This window comes from Sylvia atricapilla, chromosome 1 (assembly GCF_009819655.1).
Source record: "Sylvia atricapilla isolate bSylAtr1 chromosome 1, bSylAtr1.pri, whole genome shotgun sequence".
Taxonomy (NCBI): domain Eukaryota; kingdom Metazoa; phylum Chordata; class Aves; order Passeriformes; family Sylviidae; genus Sylvia; species Sylvia atricapilla.
The window spans coordinates 133,033,814-133,054,377 of record NC_089140.1 but is presented as its reverse complement, the minus strand read 5'-3'; the positions used below and the strand labels follow the sequence as shown (position 1 = coordinate 133,054,377).

Sequence of the window (20,564 nt, the reverse complement as noted above, 5' to 3'; positions counted from 1 at the left end):
AAATAGTCCTCTTTGTCAGGAATCAAGTATGGTTAACTGACTATTCTTCTACTTTATATATATTGATGTGTTTATGTACTTCCATAATTATTTCTTACTTTAAAATAGCTACAAATTCCACACATGCAAGTCCTTCTGCTACTTCAGCAGTGGCAGCTAGATGAAAGCTTCCCCTTCTCTGCTAGCATAAATTAGCAGGCTTTGAAAGTGTTATTAATGAGAATTATCACCTTCTCTAAACCTAGTTCTATTTCAAATTCACTCAGATAATTGTATTTACAGTTTAATGACCACTTCCTGCTTCATAGTTCTTTTGAATCATTTCCTCTTGCAGGAAAAGTTAAATACATCATGATAGAATTCTTCACATACACATTTTGTGTATGTTCACATTCTGTGTATGTGAACTGACAGTCTAAAGCAGTCATACTTTAATAAGTCCTTCGTGTTCTGCCAAACTCTTAATATGAGACTCCAGATGAAGCAAGAACAGCAAACAAGCCATGGACAAACTGTCTTGAAGAACATCAGTAACTGAATTTCTCTTCAAAAAAGAACCTACACTACAATTTCAATTTGTAGCTAACAACTAAATATTAGACTTCAAAGAATATTAACAAATTATAAAAATAATTTTGTCCTGAAAAACTTTGCATCAGTATTTGAAGCATTCACAAGAATAAAAGGCTTCCTAGAAGCATATCCTGGAAACTATGTCTGTGCCTTAGAATGGGCACAGAATTTGCCTAAAAAACAGCATGAATTTTGTTGGGAATTCTTTCTAAATAGGCTGTCTAGTTTTACATTCCAACTCACAGCTGGAAGCTCCTATCAATTTATCCTGTTAAAGTACTGAATCTTACTATTGATACATCTACTTCTCCGTTCATTTTTTCAATGTTCACTAGAGACAATGTTGAAGGAAGCAAGTCAGCTCTGTGAAGACACTACATGCAGCCTATATAAAAGGGCTAGCCTAAATGTTTGAGGCTCTGGAAAGAAATTAGTTAAATAACCACTTTTGTTGAGAATAAGTCCTGAGACAATGGCTTCATTATGAAAGAATTTTTAATCTTCTCAGAAGGTGGTGTTATAGGTGTTTTAATTCTCCATTCTGGACCAGACCTAACCCACAATTAAGTCCACAAAAAGTGAAGGTGGTGGTCTACCTCTCTCTGATAAAGCCCTCTTTTTCTTCCCTAACTGCTAAGGGTAAGTTGTAACAGGTGCATGTTCCCCTTTCCGTAAGGCCCTTGCACAGCAGGCAGCTGCTGGGTGGGCTTGGGGCATGAACAAACCCTTACCCATGACAGTATCAGAATCCCATTCATAATACTAAATATATCTATAGCAGATTTTTAAGCTTCTGGTATAATAAAATTACAGAAGTTAAAGGTTCTGGAATCACAGCTATTTTATTTCAAAGTCTTTTACAAATAGCCTGTTAAGATAAACAGATGGATAAGCTATAAAAAAGAAACAATCATATAAACCTAGAAGGCTCTGGAAACATAAAGTATGACCAAAAAAATGTTTTGCAACATAGTCAATACTAATAAAGCATTTTCTCTTGAATAAAATATAGCTTTTAAAATATCTTTGATGGGTACTTGAGACTGGTGTCCGAAACTATAGGCTAAATTTTGAACTAATTTTCACTTTTTGCTATACAACAATGTTAAGAACAATGTAAGCAATTATGTTCCTCTCAAGTTACTGAGGCCAGACATTCACTACATGGAAAGTTTTATTTGGCCACACACAAGGATGTCAATAAAAAATAGAAGTCAAACAGGAATTAGATAAAACCAAAAAATGATCTGAAGCAAAGTAGGACGAATTTGCTTGACATCTACAGAGCAAAGCCAATTTGTTAAAAAATATGCACTCATCATCGTGTTATAATCTAAAAATTAACTAATATTGAATGCAAAGATATTAGGCAATTGCACACATTGGGAGAAATAGGCATTTGACCCCTATCTTCAATGTAGAAGTTAAACTATTCTAATCTCTTAGAAAAGATCCCATACTTAACCTACCTAAAATGGTAAGAAATCCAAATCGTTAACAGCAATTAATACTGTCATTCATAATCACATGACCAAGTATCTGAGAGCAAGAACACCTTAATTAACAGGTCATGACTCTGAAGTTATGTTGCAATTACACTGAAAGATGAAGACTAGGTGAAATGAACACTAGTGATTAACACTGACCAACTTTAAACATTTAAAGATAAGTGGGAGGTACATGTATACATAGTAAAAAATTACTCAGATTCCCACTTAAATTAAGATACATCTGGATTCTATCAGCATTAAAACATTGTAGGGTATTTTTCTGTGAAATATGAAACAGATATCCTTTTAATATGTATTTGGCTTACAAAACATTGGTATTTTATTTCTTGCAGACATAAAATGCTAAGAAGGGCTTGTGAACTACATGAAACTAATTCTCAAAAAGCCACAAACAGTAACACACATAAATTGACTGAAATTGAATTTGCTACCTGAAATTCAGGCTTTTCCATACACCTTCTTGATGCTGAATGAAGGCATCCTTATAATAATCCAAATCAAGGTAATTTTAATTTTTGAATACCCTGTTTATAGTTCATAGGTGACATCTTGTTTAAACACAGGATTTTTCACATTTATTTAATTTTTTCCTTGGATGCACTGAAGTTCAACATCTGCTACAACTGTCTATGTAAGTGAACTCATACTAAGCTGAATAACTGTCTTGCCTGTGCATACAATATTTCATACATCAATAGATGCTGGCCATGCCAATTCGTTTTTTCACACAGCAGATGTAAAAAGCAAAGAGATATTAACCCTGGCAAGACCTTTTTCATTTAATTCCTCAACCTACCACTAAACTGTTCCTTGAAGACACTAGCTAAATAAAGCTCCAAGTAAACAGTTGAGGGGGAGAAAACGCCTTAGGAGGTTTGCCGCTTTACTCTATTACTAGCAACGTCTTCATTATTTATATATATAGGCACTGGTTTCCAGCCACTGAAGCTGAATCCAGATAATTAAACATTTATACCATCCCCTGCTATGCCATAATGTCTAACTGTGTCCAAAGAGCCCTAGGTGTGCTGTTACACACCTGGGACTGAAATGAGGAAATTGCTGAGCTACCTTTGATAAAGGTCTACACCTGGAACTTAATAGCACATGGTAATGTTTCTGAATATTGCAACAGGTGGCAAATAAAACTTACTGCTCAAGAACTGTTTCATCTTCTGGTTCCAGAATTGCTATTTGTAATGCTCTTGCTCTATTAATTTGAACAAAGGTGAAAATTTATTGATGTGTTATAGTTTTTATTGTTATAGTAATGTTATAGCAATGTTCCATACATGTTTTAAGACAAGATTATTTTAGGATAGCTTGAAGAAGAATTCCAATGGAAAACAAATCTATTTTGAATAATTCGAAGTTAAAAGATAAATTCCTAGGGCTATCAGGATGGGAAAAAAAGCTAGCAAAACAAAAATTGGTCACTCTAATTTCACTAGACTCTCTCTAAATCACCCCTAGTGCTTTTCAGAAATTCATTACCACCTAAAACCAAACCAGCTACTTCTAATTTCTGTACTGTAAAATTACACCACATAGTGTATATGTAAAGGACAAACTTTAAAGGAAGAACTAGCGTCTCTTATGCTGACTGTCGTGAGTGAAAAAAATTATACGAGCTTTTGGGCATATAAACCCTTGCTCATCTAATAGAGAAGTACAAATATGACTGTAAAAAGAATCCCAGACTCACTTTCATAGTCAGTTTTGCATATGCTCTTAAACAAGAAACATATCTGAGTGTGTTCTTTAAGCATGGAGCATAGATAACAAAAGTCTCCTTACATGGATCTATGTAAACCCCATGTAGCCATTGGACTGAAACAGCTAAGACCATTTTGAAGCTACATTATGTGAAGAAGTTGTTTCATTTTTATTTTCCAATTAAATTTCAAGCAGAAGATGAAAAAGGAGATTGGCAGTTACTAGGAAGACATTCCTCTTTCCTTGAACACTGAAGGGTAAGCCAATGATCTGTGCATGAGAAAATACCCCAATAGGCATTGCAGTGAAGACAGAAACAAAAAACAAAACAAAAAAAGTCCCCCGACATCTCTAACAACTCAAAGAAGTTTATGTAAAGTTGGACTATGGACTACAATGTAGTGTAATCTCCCTGCTCTTTGACTGGGCTGGCCAGCTGATAGTGTCTATTGGTATGACAGTAAGGGCCTAAAAGTTAACAACACATGAGATCTAATTTAGAGAAAACATTTGTATGCCAATTTAAGCATTAGTAGGAGGTATTTACTACATATAGTCCTCACCAGGCTTTCAGGCAAGTTTGAGTCTGCTACTTGCAGATTTAAAAACCCATGTATAACGACTATATTCTATTATGTCATATCATGACAGTCTTGAAAACACTGAAAATAAAGTTGGGTAACATAGTTTGAGTAGAGGAGACGAATTCATTGCTGGATAATTTTGACAGGCAAAAGGAGCAACCTAGTATCGAAATATGTTTGGCAATCCAATTTCAACCAAGTTTGTTCACCCACTGCTACTGGATGTGCTTTCTGTTACTGATCAAGGAAACAAGAGTGCAGTCTGAATGCAGTAAGATAAAGGAGAGCAGCTTAGACAAATGGATACGTGAGAAACAGGATCAGAGAACAGGCTTGGACAAGTGACCCAAGTCAATTCAGGAAGATCTAAGTTGCCAACTCTCTGAATGACTTCTAGAGATCCCAATCTGAAAGAAAATACTCAGGAGCTGAGGAAAATCATTAAGCTTCCCACAGTAAAGTGGTATCTCAGAAAACAATCCTATACAATAGCTGGTACAGGAGACTTTTGTCAGAGGTATCTTAACTATAGGAAATATTCTATTGTTTTCGTGAGTCTCTTGCTAAAAAAGGTATTTTTTCCAAATTTCAGTGGTCTGGAAATTATCATATTTCTCTGTTAAAGAAAACCAAACAGAGCATATACAGGCCATGAAAATCTTAACGAGATTCTGAGTGTGTTTCTTCATAACACACAAAATCAGCTTGAGTCAAGTGTCAGGAACAGAGTAAGAGCTTCCCCAGATATTTTCCAATAGCAAGAAGGCAGAGGTAGGACAAGCAACCTACGGCTTCTACAAATATTTCTTGCATTTGTTCAATTCCAGAGGAGAAAGTTGTCAGGTGCTGCAGAGGTAAAGACCTACAACAGTGATGGCTTAGAAATAATAGGGAACTTGGTAGGGCCCAGGACATCTCCAGAAAAAACATTCTCCTTTTTTAACAGTGAAAGTTTCACAAAAAGTGACAGAAAACATCATCAACACCTAGGTCTCTCCTGACTGGAATAAGAATGTTGATTGGTATTTGCAACATGGTGAAGAAAAACTGGGGAATAGGAACTTTTAACTGCAGTAAGACAAAGGGATGGAGAATAATGCCCTATGATAAATACTCTTTTTTTCTACTGTAATTTTATATAGAATTGTTTTAGAAAAAAATTTCATAGGACTAGTAGAGGTTTCAGAATATATTTTTAAAGATAAGCTGTTTATCCCTGTCTTAAGTATTTCAAAACTAACAACATTCAAAAGGTAGAAGACATACTTCAAAGAAAGTGCCAAATATTTTATTTCCTTGTCCAGGAAATAAAGACAGAACAAAAAGCAAGTTCCCTTGCATTCCTCCTCAGGTTTATCCTGTACAAAATTATAAACAGTTTTGGTGAAGGCTTTGATCTGTAGCAGTTTAAAACTGATTCCCTAAAAACAAGTTCCTGAATCCACTGAAAGAGATGATGAACCAAAGTATCAGAAGCTCCGAGGGCCATGCCACTGCTGACTTCATGTCACAACAGTACTTATCGCTTGAAAACAAACACTTATCAAATATGAACCGATGTATCTAAACCTCAAATGTCTATAACAAAACATTCCACTGGAATTTTATCAGCTTTTAAAAAGTCAGACAACGACCAGCAATGCGAAGGAACCACATTTTCTCCTGTCAGCTCTTTCCAAAAATGTATTAGGTTGCTTACTCCTTGTCTCCAAAGCATCAGCGGTTACCCTAAAGTCACTATCTCTAAGAAAAGGTACAAAGTCTATAATTTCATTTAAATTCAGGATAATATTCAGTAAAAATTTTAAAATTCTACTATTTTCTTCATTGCCTACTATTTAAAATGAAGATATATTTTTGCCAAACTGTATTGCACTTCCTAGTTCCTCATCAGTTTAATCACACTTTCCATGATTTTCAGAGATATAGTCACAAAATTTCACTATTCTAGCTAATGGTGTTGCTCATTTCAAAAAAGCTATTTGATTAGGAATATAATTGTCAAAATCTAAGTAAAAGGGAGATGATCCTGTGTATCTTTATTTTTTAAATCAACTTTATTTTTATCAGCCTTAATTCTGGTTTCTCAAAGAAATCTCTACCTCACAGTTACACTTTGACTGGAAACTAGTGACAGGAATGCAGGAAATCTTTTAAAATGTACCTTTGCTTCTTAAAGAAAAAATATCCAGAAGTTGGAAAAAATTCACACTATTTTTCAATTTTAAAACATCAACCTCTTCCTTCTCAGATACGATCTAACTCTTTTAATCTTAATTATTCCTTTCTGGTGCACTGGGGTCTCAATTCTGTAAAAATACTTATTATATACTTGACCAATGAAGGACTGAGACATTCATGAGTCATTTCCACGTTCAGTGGGGGAAGAGGCACAGTGAGCTGTAGACTCTGAAGTGGTATTAATATCATAGAACCCCCCTGCCATGGGCAGGAACATCTTCAGCTTGATGGGCTTGCTCCGAATGCCACTGCATCACCTCTCTTGCCAACCCGTTCCAGCATTTTACCTCCCACACTGTAAAAACCTTCTCTCATATCTAATATAAACCAACCCTCCTTCACTTGAAAACCATATTTCCCTCTTCCTGTTGTAGCAGGCAGTGCTAAAAATTTTTGTCCTCATCTTCCTTATAGGACCCCTTCAGGTGCTGGAAGGCTGCTATAAGGTCTTCCCAGAGTTTTCTCTTGGGATTGTTCAGCCTGAAGAATTGTCTCAGCCTTTCCTCAAAGGGAGGTGCTCTATTTCCTCTGATCATCTTGGTGGCCTCCTCTGGACTCACTCCAGTGTCCATGTCCTTCCTTTGCTGAGCACCCCAGAGCTGGATGCAGCACTGCAGGTAGCTGGAATAGAAGGATGTGTAGTATAGGTTCCCTTCTGTGCATGCTTAATGGTACAACACTAAAACACAATCAGGATCCACATCTAACTCCATTCTTCACCACCATTAACAGCACCAGTAAACTGCTGTATGGTTGTCCCAATTAATCAACTCCATGTGAAGTCCCAGCTTTCCCTGGCAATCTTAATCCTTTTTAAAAGACGTAATAAAATTTCTACAGGGGACACACTAAAATGTTTCTAACTCTTTACAGACCTGATGCTTTGAATACATCTCACTTTTCAAAGTCATGTTTTTTAATCGGATCAACAAGCCACTAACAGTCACCAAGTATCTACAGCTTTATCTAGGAGCATTTACTATTGAACTTGCCATTCTATGGTTACAAAAAACAGAATAGGCCTCCTAAGAAATACTGGAATTCAGACCTTCTACATAAACACTGGAAAATGAAGGATGAAAAGTAATATTAAGGCTTCATTAAGTGTGCTAATCTACTGGTAAATGCTGTAGAATACAGAAAAATACTGCTTCTACTGAAGGTACCTATTTTGATCGCATTCAATACACCAGGGCTTTTAACCTTAGAGTCAGTATTAAAATATAAAGAAAAATACTACTGTTGTTATTTCTTCACAATGTCTACAGCTGAGAAGAAGTTGACTTGATAAATTCACATTTCTTCTGCCTTTGTAACTTATAAAACATCTATTTCAAAACCAGCAGAAACAGGCATTACATAAAGCAACTTGAGCCACTGTCCATATTCATGGAAAAATCTAATGAGTTGATTAGCTAGGGAAATCTTTGTCCTTTTCCTCCTTACCACATGTACATGGTAAAGCTAGATAATATCATATTATTGTGACCACCTTCACATTTTTTTTTAAATTTTATTTTTCAGTTGTATTTAGTATTTGACATGGCTTCAACATAGATAATATCACAGACATCAGTTGTTGGGCTGACTGTGGGAATAAATACTGTTAGCATGCATCAATTACTTGCAAGATTATACAGAAAGGGTACATTTTTCAAGGAGAAAATTTTTTCTTTTTTTTTATCTGCTTTTTCTATCCAACAGTTACCTCTGTATTCTACAAACTACTGTTACTTCACAGCTTTCACAGCCTGTAAACTGTGAAAAGTTCTGATGATGTAGGCCAAAAGAAAGCCATGTACCCTCCAAGAGACTGGGGCACCAGTAGATGGCCCACCACAAATGTCTCCTCTCCGCCACTAAACATGTGTCCTAAATGGTAACAACAGCCCATGGCTACAGCTTCTGTGTGAAGCAAAGCATTTCTGAACTTGTATCTTGGCCAAATGTGAGCCTTGACATTTCTATCAGGAAGGAAAAATTACGTCTTACTACAGAAAAAGCCATTCTCTGTATACATTAACTAAAAGTATACAAACATTGATGAAATTCTTTACTCCACCTCATACAGGAACTTATTTGCCAAGCATTACAGGGCAAATTGCTTTCATAATTTTAGTTCCTTAGAATACAGCAGAGAGTTTGATGGAAGCAGAGATTTACTCAGAAACGCTCATGTAGTTCTCTCATCTCTGTTTTTTTAAAAAAATATGCTAATTTGGTAGAATATTGAAATATACCCAGGCTTATTCCCAAATTCAGATTTATACTACCATTTTAAACACTGCTAAAATAGAAGATTAAAGTATTTACTGTATGTGTAATATTACCAAGACAAACAATGTCCATGACATGCATAATGTTTAACATTATTTCAGCATTATGCTGAAAGACAATATGTGCACTATATTTTAGGAAAGCCTACAAACCAGTTTAGAAAATCATTTATATTACTAGATAACTCTATGACATTGCTGGCATATTCCTAAACATTTAGGATAGATATATTTTCTTAATATTTACTGGTATCAAATTGTATTGTCATTGACAATCAGAACAGAACTGCCATGCCAAAAAAAATTGCAACCTAAAATGTTGAAGCATACATATCAGTGATATAGAGTGGAAAAATCATTACAATCACTTTATGTCACTTCTATAAGAATATAAATGAATTTTATCAAAAAACACCTATGACACAAATGACTTTAACTTTTTTAAGCTGTGGACATATATTGCAAAAGCAAAGGAAAGGCAGGGGCATGCTCACAAAAGCTGCAAACAGAGAGGAATATCATGCATACTGTTCACAACAACTCACAGGTTATTAGTAAGCTATTTGAAAAACAATTAAGCCTTTTATGACAAGCATTGCTTTCATTTTAATGACAGTAATTCCCCTTGCCTTCAGTAGGAATTACAGATGTGTAAATGAGAACAAATGTAGGGCAGGAAATAAGTCTACCATAAAAGAAAGGAACTTTAAACAGAAAAAAGGCTCTAACCACTTTGTCCTCCTGGAGTTCATATCCACGAAAGCAAGAAAGAAAGGACAGGGGAAAAAAACAACAAAACACAAATAAGGAAAGAATCATTTCCATTTTGAAAGCAAGTACTAGAATTTTTTAGTAAGATAAACAAACTAATATCAAAGGAAGTAATATATATATTTCTTATTTTCCCTAGTGGTGTAGGAGATATAGTGAAAAATAAGTAATTTCAATAAATCTCATGATCATTTCATGAGTGCAATTGAGACAGTTTCATAATTTAAAAAATTGTACAAAAAATGCTCAAAGGGAATTATTTTCATAAAAATAATTTGGGAGTCATGCCTGAAAGGTCATCTCATCAAAAGGATGCAGCATTTAGCTCATACCTTGGACCCCAGCACTGTAAATTATTAGCAGTCATCAATGCTTTGCAATTGCAAAGGGTTCAGTGAAATGAGGAATGTTTGTTTAGTACAGACAAATAGAGGGTATTCAAATGCCGAAATTGCATGTTAGCCACTCAAGTCAAGCCACTGCAGTTCTAAAGCACAAGGGGACAGTTTGTCATAAGTGTTTACTGCATGTCATGCCAGGTCTGTAACACTTAGACCTTTTTTTTCCTACCCATCAGTATTAAGGACAAACATTCCTATTGGTTATTTACCTTGAAGAAATTGTCTTTTTAGCTGTCTAAAATTTTAAATGGTATAATTCTTTGGGAAAAAAATTCAAAATATTTTCAGTCAAAAATATTCCCTATTTTAGTGAATGAAGAACGATGATTTTTATCTGGTATTTTAATTTCACATGCCAATGCAGAGATTAAATCTAGGCACTTGGTTAAGCATTGGCTGGGCTGGGAATACAACTACTTACCAAAAAAGGTTGACAATTAATTTTATAGATTTGTTGTTCTGATACCTGTATGGCATGTAACTTTATAACATGTAACTCCTGTAGAAGGCTTAGGTTCCCTCCAAACCTAAATTTACAAACAAACAGGAGAGAATACAACAGAGGCCAAACAAGACAGTCAGGCAATAAAACAAACGATATACAAGGAGAAGCTGAGGGAGATAGGCTTGTTTAGCCTAAAGAAGGCTGGGATAGGGAAGGATGCAGCAAAACAGGAGCTACTTGCATCCCTCAACTCTTTGAAGTTTAGCTATTGGAAACACAAAGACAGAATTTTTTTGAAGATGCATAGGTAATAAATGAAATGCAACAATTAAGAGATTGTATTGCATGTAAAAGAAAAAGAAAATCACAAGAGTTGTTAATCATTGAAAGAGGTTGTCCAACGGGGTTAGGGATTCTCTCTCCTAGGAGGTTTTTAAAATTCAGTTGAACAAGCTCCTAAAAACCTCATCTGACTTTGAAGTTAATCCTGCATGGAGCAGGAGATTGGTCTGGAAAAAACCTCCACGGGACCCATCTGACCCAATTTATTCTATGATCCTATGTTCAGCAGCAAAAGATTAAAGCACTTTAAAGATGATATGGTTTTAGTGATATTCTCAGTTACACAAATAGTAAATAGCATAGGAAGCTATCTAAATCACAGGCCATCCATGCATTATCACTCTGTGGGCAGAGACATATTTTTCTGCTCAGTACCAGGTGGTCTTGTACTTTCCTAGAATGGTTTCCTGTCCCACTGCAGTAAGAAAGAAAGTAGTGTTCAGGGACATTTTATATGGAAACATCTAGAGCCTTGATTCCTCATCCTCACCTCTGAAGAAATACACACTACGATCAAAGAGAATTATATTCCATAAGCATAATTTAAAATCCTGTCATTCATACTTTGATCATAACAGTAACCAATTCACATTAATTCACACAATCAACCTATGCTGAGTAATGTCCAAGATGATGAATCTCTTTTCAGGAACAAGCTACAAAATATAAAGATATGTGAAGTTCAAGGCATGCCATCACACTTTACCAAACACCTAAGACAGCCTCCAGCCTCTCAGCTTCCTCAACACACACTGTCAAACATTCTTGAGTTCTTAGCAATACACAGTAAGCAATGACATGACTGACAATATGAAAGACAGCCTAGTCAGGGATTTCAATAGCAAAGACATTATAGAAATAATTTAATTCGGTTTTCAAAGAACAGTGGTACTTGTCCTGTTCCACATGAAAATGCAGGTATATTTTAACAGTGGTTTTAAGGAGAAAGGCCTTATCTCCATGAGTATTCAGACACACAGAAATGTTAGTAAAATTAGTGTAATTCCATCTTATACTCAAAACTAGAATGAGTCAGTATTTATCCCTTACCCTTTTTTAAAAAGGTCTGACACAAGGTCAGTCTGGCACCTGACTGCATGAGCCAAAGCTAGTCTTCAAGACTGCATTTTTCTCACTTTATTGCATAAAATTATAAGTCTGGATAAAATTGTGAGTTCTTCATTGTATCAGGATCATAACAACCTCTATGGTTTATGAAAGCTTTAAGTTATTGAAGAGTTCAAAATGTAGCCTCTGTTGAAATTGAGACCATCATTTGCTATTTATTGAGATCAAAAGAGCTATCAAATGTAAATACTTTCAAATAAATAAAATTAATAAAGATTAAGATTAAAAGATTAAAAATTAAGAAATAGTTTGTGCAGTTGTCATTTCAAGGGACTGATCATATCCACATAGCTTGTATTAAAATCACAGGTGTTTTTTAACAACCAAGAGAATCAATACAGAAATGCAGACTCTGAATATGAGAATCAGTACACCGCTAGGTATTAGTTCGCAAGTAAAGTTTACAGACTGGAAAGGAGCACTATCTCCTGGTTCAAAATGGCAGTTGTGCAAGGTTTTTTTACTCTTAGCATTAAATGCAACAATTTGAAGACTTGTTTTGCTGAAGGGTTAAGCTGGGACAGCACTATTTCCATACCATCCCAGCTGAAGCCAGGGCCAGGAGAAGGCAGAAAGGGTGGCATGAGGCAGGACACGCTCCCACCTGCAGACCTGTGTCCCACAGCATGCACCCAAGGGGAATCCAAGGGTAGGGCCAAGGTAAATAAAGAATCCAGTTCCCCCAAAGGTCCATGGTGATGAGGCAGAGCTGAGGCAATCCAGGAAGCCAAGCCCATAGATTTGGCTCAGGGAGGGAACCACCCAGGCAGCTGCATGGCTGAGGCAGGGACCAAGGCTGAGCAGTGAGCAGCTCCCAGGCAAGGGACTGGAGCTCCCTAGGGAGCTTATCACAAATCACCCTCACACAGCTCTTTGCCCAGGGCTGATCCCAGGTTACAGCTGTGTCACATCAGAGAAGCCAAACTCCACCAGGAGAAAGGACAGCTACTATGGACTATGAAGTACACTAGCTGAACTGTATTCCGGGTAAGTTTGGGTATAACTTTCAAAGGAATAAAGAGGTTGATTACCTCAAATAAAATGGAGGTAATCTATATTTTAGGAGGGGGGGGGGTGATAATTGCTAAATTATCAACATTTAGAGATGTCTTAACTATCATAGACGTTCCTATGGCATTAACATTGTTTCAAAATAATCAGGACCAGATTCAAGCTTGGAAGTCTTCAACATATCTGCTAATACAAATTCTATTCTACCCATGGGGAGACAGATGTGACACTCATCCTAATGAGAAGCATAACTCTTACATCCTCCAGTTGTGAATTTACAACTTCTGAATAAGAAGTAGAATGTCTTTGGAATAATTTACTGCTGACTTTCTTTTTTTTTCAGAGATACTTGTTCTCCAGAGAGATGAATACATTTGCATGTAATTAGTTATTACAGGTGTTACATGGATTAAACTGAAAAGAAAAAACACACAAACTGTTTAGAGGAATCCTTTCCTCATTTTTGCAGTGTTATGTATCTTTCGTAGAGACTGGCAAAATCAAACCACATCTCCTAAAGACAACTTACTTGTATGCAACAATAACTCAGAGCTCATTCCAAGTCCTAGTGAGTTAGAAAACCTGATTGTGAAAGACTATTTCTTTGTTGCTTGCTAATTCTCTACAGAATGAAATAGATTATGCAATTTTTGTGTTGCAACTCCATACAGATGATCACATTGCAAGTCCTGCAGTTAGAATCATTCAGCAAAGGGAACTTGACATTTTTTCAAAATCAAAAGCCCCAGGGAAATAATCAGAATGCAAAGATTGCACTGAACCAGGGGAACCGAGGGAAGTTCCCTACTTACACCTTACATGTTTCCCATGTTGTTGTTGGGTCCTATAAAACTGAAAATCTCTTACTTTTGTTCTTCAAAGACAAAGAAAGAAGGATGTTTCAGTGGTTCCAATTGATAGTAAATTACCAAATACCCGGAAAGAAGGTATTCAGCATGCATTAGGTTAAGTTTTAAAAAAAGCATTTTTTCCTTTCTGTACAAGTGAAAGGTTGATTTAGTTAACTAGCATTCTGAGGTGCTAAAATTTATATTCACTGCACACAATGTGATATCAATCTGGAGGCTGTTTTTTTTCCAACATTTTAGCATTTAGATTTCTCACCTGCAAAACCTCATTCTGCTGTGTACTGACTCATTCAATGTGCATTTCTCTATATAAATTAGTATATGATGAAAGAAAAGGAGTATATTTTATATATCAGTGGTACTCTTATTACTAAGTACAATTACTGCTTGCTCTCACATGATTTATTATTTCAGTTTTAATCAGTCTGAAACTGTTCATTAACATAAAAGATGACTGTTCAAGGTTTTTTACTCACTTGAAATTTAAGCCCCTATTTACCTAAATATACCATTCACCAAGATAATAAATGGTAACAGAAGCAAAAGTGCCACCATGATAATTTTTATTTGTTTGAGTTAGAAGGAACTCCCACATAATGATAATTTTTGTACAGCTTGAACTGAATGCTAATGCCTATATATTTAAGGCACTTTAATGAAACTGAAAAGAGGAATAAATCATCAAAACATTCTGAGCATCCTAATCTAATGCTTTGACAACAGTCAAAACATTTCCACTCCCTGCTCCTACTCGTGGCCATGAACCTTGTAAGCAGTAGTCAGCCTTGAGACCTTTGAAAGAGGAGTATTCTTTGCAATTTTCCATCATCTGAGGTGCATGCCTTTAATACTGATCTGTACTAAACAATTTAGGAGCAGAATTTGGAGTAAAAGGCAGGAGTTTAGCTTGAAACTTGGTATTACGAAGATCTCAAACAGATCCACCAAAGAACATTTCAGACAGTGTAAGTATCACCTTGTATAAGGTCCAAAGCAGACATATATATATAGATATATATATAGAGATATATAAATATAGTGTCAAAAAATATCTACAAAGACCAAAAAAAGGCAAATTTAAAATAGGAAGTTATTAGAAGTCATCCCTCAAGAAACTGAAGTTGTATTCAGAAAAGAAAAGAGATAAGAATGAATTCTGGTAGACCAAAATAGTTTTAATAGACTAATCAGTGTAGGCATAAAGCAGGGCATAAACAGGAGACTGCCACAGTCCTTCTGAATTAGATCTTTTTTGTTTTTATTCACAGTGATTAGGAAGATATTTACTCTAGAATATTGTTTTATGCATAATAAACAGGAGGCCATACTTTGAACTGATATTTCAGAAAGAGAAGCTATAAAGTGAGTCAACAAAAAAAATTAGCAAATTTTTTAAACGAAATTATTGTTAGTGTAAAACATCTCCAGTCTAAAATAATTTTTAGCTGTAATACAATCTTTCACTGATAAGAAGTATAAAAGTTGGCAAAAATAACAAGATATTTTTAAGGAATTTCAACATTATATCAATTGAAGAATAGACAAATGAGTCTGACATCCTCATTGGACAGATTTTTAGAAACTCAAATACACAATAAAATTAGCAAGCATATGAATAAATTATAATAAAATGTGGAAAAGTCAGAATGACTTTGGTAGAGAGAATTCACATGTGTTACTTGTCTTAGAATGTTTTCAAGTAGTCACAGAAAAAGTGAGAAAATGGGATTTATTCCTACTGTTCAGTCGGGATTGCAGGTTTTTAAAGAATCTCAGCTGCCATGGAATAGGAATAAATTTATCCACGAGAAAATTAATGAAAGGACAAGAAGAAAAAACAAGAATAAATGGTCAGGGTTTTTTAATGGAAAGTTTTCACCAGCAAAGCCTCACAGGAGATCAGTCCAGAGAAACTCTGCATACTACATTCATAAATTTTCTAGAAAAAAAAATGAATGAGGTGCAGGAAAGTCTTGCACTAAATTAGCAGAAGTTATATAAAAAACTGCCAGCTGAGAGGTGTTGCAGAACAGTCTCAGAAAGAATGGAGAAGTCAATTTACTGAAAGACAGATTTAGGTTAGACAGTAAGAAAAGCTATCTGTGGTGAGCATGGTGAAGCAGTGGAATTACCTAAGAGTCTATGGAAGAATCTCATTGGAAATCTGTCAAGAGAAGTCAGACACATATCTGTCAAGTTCAGATCATCCATCTCAAGATAATCTAAACAGTGTATCAGAATGTTTCATTAGGAAATGAAGCACTCTTCCTAATGCTATGTTTCTATGGATGTAGGCATAATAACTAAAATATGTGTCCTAATTGGCTTTTATAATCAGATGAAATTAATACAGAAATTGATATCTCTCTAATTACTAGCAACATGACTTAGTTCATTATTAAAAAAAAAAAAAAAAAAAACAACAAATAAAACAAGTGAACCTACAGAAGACATTTTTAAATTACCTTAATAAAAACCAAGACAATTTGAGACATTTACATATAATCTCAGTTACTACAATCATCAGGAACTATTAATAAATTTTTATATCTTTTAAAATTTTATACGTTGTTTATCAAAAACTTCAGTTCATTATTTAAACTACTTTTCAATTTTAGGCAAAGAAATACATAACGTGCATACTATTGTCTCCTACCTTACTAAAGGTAACATTTACCTATTGCATGGCATTTGCAATGAGCATATTACTGAAAAAATTTCCTAATGGAAATAAATTATATAAATTTATTACCTAAACATTAAAATAATAAAATATTGTATTGTCTATAAAATATGTATTTGCACAAAAGACTACGATAATACTTCTTGAATATTGCCACGTGTCTTCTACGACTATCTGTCAGAACCTGGGAAAGATTCTGTGCATCAGATCTGAACATTTTATCTAAAATGTTGAGTAAAATGATCTCAGAAGAGTTTTCTGTGATTACCTCAGTTGTGCCAAATTATTTACTCTATCATTCAGCTTTTGTAAGAATTCAGATTGCTGGTTTACCACTTGTTATATAATAAACACCAGCATACACAGAACAATATATGTTAGTGCATTTAACTATTTTCCAGGTATAGGTTAACATTTGCATGTATATGCACATATAAAAATGCATAATATGTATGGATATGTATAATAGATAACAAATATTTAAAAGCACAATATTATATTACATATAATTTTCTAACACTTATTTTACAGTTATCTTGTACAGAAGAGCTTAGGTGTAGGAAAGAAACAAATCAGAAGTAGGAAAGAAACAAATCCTTGCTTTACTTTGTAAGAATCAATGTCTCAATATTAGCATCATTAGATCACTAGATATACTTCTGTTTCTCAGAGACTCATCTTCCAGTCAAAGAAATGTACCTGCCTGAGTTTGTTACTCCAAAAATGGTATGTATTAACTTAAAAGCCATAATTACAAATTCATATGCAGTTGGAAATTAGATGAAATGAGGACAGATATCTTAAAAGCCCCTGAAGTAGATGTCGTTGTCTCCCTAAAGGAAATCTGTTTCAGCAGTTCTGTGATTTGGATTCATAAGCCATGAATAAGAGGTCTAGAGTTTAGGAGAAGCATGCTCCTAAACTCTGATGACTCCATACCTTGTTGGAGCGCAGAGACACCCTTCCTCCGCAGCGTGCACAGAATTTAGTTTGGCAATACGAACAGTTATGGCCACAGCCATCAGCAAATTTTGTTTTGTGGCAGATGCCACAGGTTGGGGCATCACCCTTCTGCTCTTGGTGCTGCTGTGATTCTTCACCCATCTTCTTAACTTGCTCCTTATACATCTCAAATTGCTGATGCAATTTTCTGCAGAAGAGAAGAGACCATTAGTTGTTTACTTTTGCCCACAAATACTTCACAGTCACTAAACCGCAATATTTTTTACAAAACAGAGAGAAATACTGTAGTAAAACAAATATATTTAATTTATGATGCTCCAGAAGTGTTACATTCAAGAATTATTTCTTTTTCACTATAACTAAACTCTAAGAGGAAGCTCAACATTGATAACATTCAGGTCACAATCCAGCTGTTACTAAGAGATGTCACTTCGCTTTAGGATGGGACCAGACGTTTGCTACAAATACAACAGCTGGAAAGACAGGATAAGCAATCCAAAAGTACAAACAATAGTACAAACAATAAATTGGCTAAGAGGAAGAAAACAAAAATCCAATTCATTATTTCAAGTGTACTTTTACCTAATTCCATCAGACAGGTGCAAATATCTTTTCTTGATCTAGCTTATCTTCATTTATCTAACAATACTGCATAGAATAATGATTCCAAAATGCTTTTTCAATGACTTTTCAATCACTGGGTTTAAGCCTATAGTAAGTTACTTCATCTTAACAAGCTATTATAAATCATTTAAGCCATTCATATAATTGGATAGGAACTGTCATCTCATGTAAGATGTAAAGCAGAACACAGCGTTAGGTGTAAAATCTAGAAAAAATTGCCTAAGATACACACATACATTTACCATCTATTTCCAGAACTAGAAACAAATGCAGTCAATGGCCATGGGTGTACAGAACTGCAATGTCAACTCATCATGTTAATTCATCCATATTTCTGAGTCCACAATCATCAAATCTCAATTCATGATAATGGGATGTGTCTCATGGTGACCAAACCTACAGACATATTTCATGGTCTACAATCATTGGGTTTTTTCTCAAAAGCCCTATTTCTAAAGGTAAATGATGTCATGGGAAATTTAATTTTCATTGTAAATAGCTATAATATTTTAGCTTTTGCAGATTCTGAAAAAGATGGAAAGGGTGACATTGCATATCACAATAGTTTCAAGCCCATTGAGAAAAAAAAACAAACTTTGACTTCTCTTTTTTTTCCTCGTTGTGATTTAAAGGGGTCTGAAAGGGGATATTTAAATTCTTAACATGGAATTCAAACTGCCTAATTTTGCAATAGAGACTATAAACTTTAGTAAATTAAAATTTATTAATCTAATTTAGGCAGATCTTTTAGTTCCTTGAATAAGTTCATGCAAGACCCAAAAAATTAAGCACTTTTTATGAAACAATGAAAAGGTAACATGAGACAAAAAATAAAATTGTAAAAGGCATTTATTTTTTCTTAGAGTTATTATTCTTGAGAATCTTGAGATTAAGTTAATAAAAACCACACATGAATCATAAGATAAAACAAAAAACAACCTCCTAGAAAATAACTAAATGCAGGAGACCAACTTCCTTAAGCATAAATATATCCTTTATGTAGGTCACATATAAATTAATGATGCAAAACTATTTCATCAGAATTTTCAGTGGTGCCTACCAAAACAAATATTACAGGAGTCAGTTAAAAATTAACCCAAGCAGTTATTAACCGTAGACATTCACACATGTGGCAAGAATTGTTGGGATTTACTTTGTTCTTCAGGAAATTCCCCTAAGAATGTACTTTACATTAGACCACAGAAGAACTGTAGGAACAGGCAGGCAGCTCCCTCTCTCCAGCAGGAAAGACAGGAGGCTGGAGTCATGCCTCTCCTTTGTACTAACCAGCTGCCTGAACTCCCAATGCCACTGCCCCTTTCCCAGGAAGAGGGAAAGAGGGTTACTTCGTTTGCTTATGTGTCATTTTCTGTGTACCTGCTGTTGTCACTTCAAGAGCAATCCTGAGTCCATGGGCTGTCCTCAGGCCCAGCACTGTGGACTCCCAATAGCAGTGGCTCCCTTTTCCTTGGCTTTCATCCCTTTCCCCCCTGCAGCAGAGCAGGGAGAGGGGCTGGCCTGAGACCTCTGCCAGGAATGGATGGGAGAGTTGGCATCACCCTAAAAGCCATTTGGGCAGTCAGGAGTAAGGGGCTTCCTCTGCCTTCTCCCTGCTGCAAAACAGCTCACTGCTGAGTGCTCTTTGTTGAATGGGGCAGGACACAAGTTACTAATAAGCAAGAGCTGAATGAAGTTGAAAAAAAAATTTGGAAGCCTGGAAGCCTGGCACATTTCAGCGTTTTACACTGACAACACTATATAATTGGTAGTTGGTAGTCTGGCCTCTTTCCATCAATAACACATGTAATCTCTGAGACCTTGCCTGCCTTTTAATTTTGCTTAACATTGCATTCTTCATTTAAAGCATATTATCTATGCTGAACTCCAAGTTTATTTTTAGGCTGCATTCAGTTTTGTGGCTTCCTTATAATCTACAGCCTTTGTTTGTATGATTACTTGCTTACCAGTCTCACTGATGCATAAAAAGCATACGGCTTTTGCCAAATCTTAAGCCTCATGTACTGAAATAATTTCACTTGTGTTTCCTCTTGGGCACAAGAATCTATGTAAAGGTCATAACTTTTCCTTTAAAGTATAAACTTCTCAAGGTTATACAGAGTCGTTTTCCAAAATCCTTGTTCTAGTAGGAAACAACAACATCTGCCAAAATTGTTCATTATTACATCTTTTTCTGTTTCAAGAAAAAATGCTACATGTATTGATATCTGTCAGAAAAAAATTAAACAGAAAAGACAAGAATCTATTAAATATTCAGTTAGACACAATATGTGTTCTATTTACTAAGCAGAACCACCTGAGATGAATATGCATAGCAGAAACAAAATACAGAGTATTCATTTTAGGAATTCAATTTTAAAAATTTTGATCTATTTTGTAGATAAATAATTCTTTTATTATCATCTAGC

At 35.1% G+C, this 20,564-nt stretch overlaps 1 protein-coding gene across 12 annotated transcripts in view; it reads right to left on the bottom strand.

The window, feature by feature from the left end:
• Nucleotides 1-20,564, bottom strand: part of RIMS2 (regulating synaptic membrane exocytosis 2) — a 453,372-nt gene that overhangs the window by 348,021 nt on the left and 84,787 nt on the right. For all 12 annotated transcript variants that reach the window (XM_066334680.1, XM_066334670.1, XM_066334562.1 and 9 more), the window contains one exon: nt 17,491-17,701. In XM_066334680.1, the coding sequence (XP_066190777.1) occupies nt 17,491-17,701 (211 nt within the window). The remainder of the gene's footprint in view (nt 1-17,490; nt 17,702-20,564) is intronic.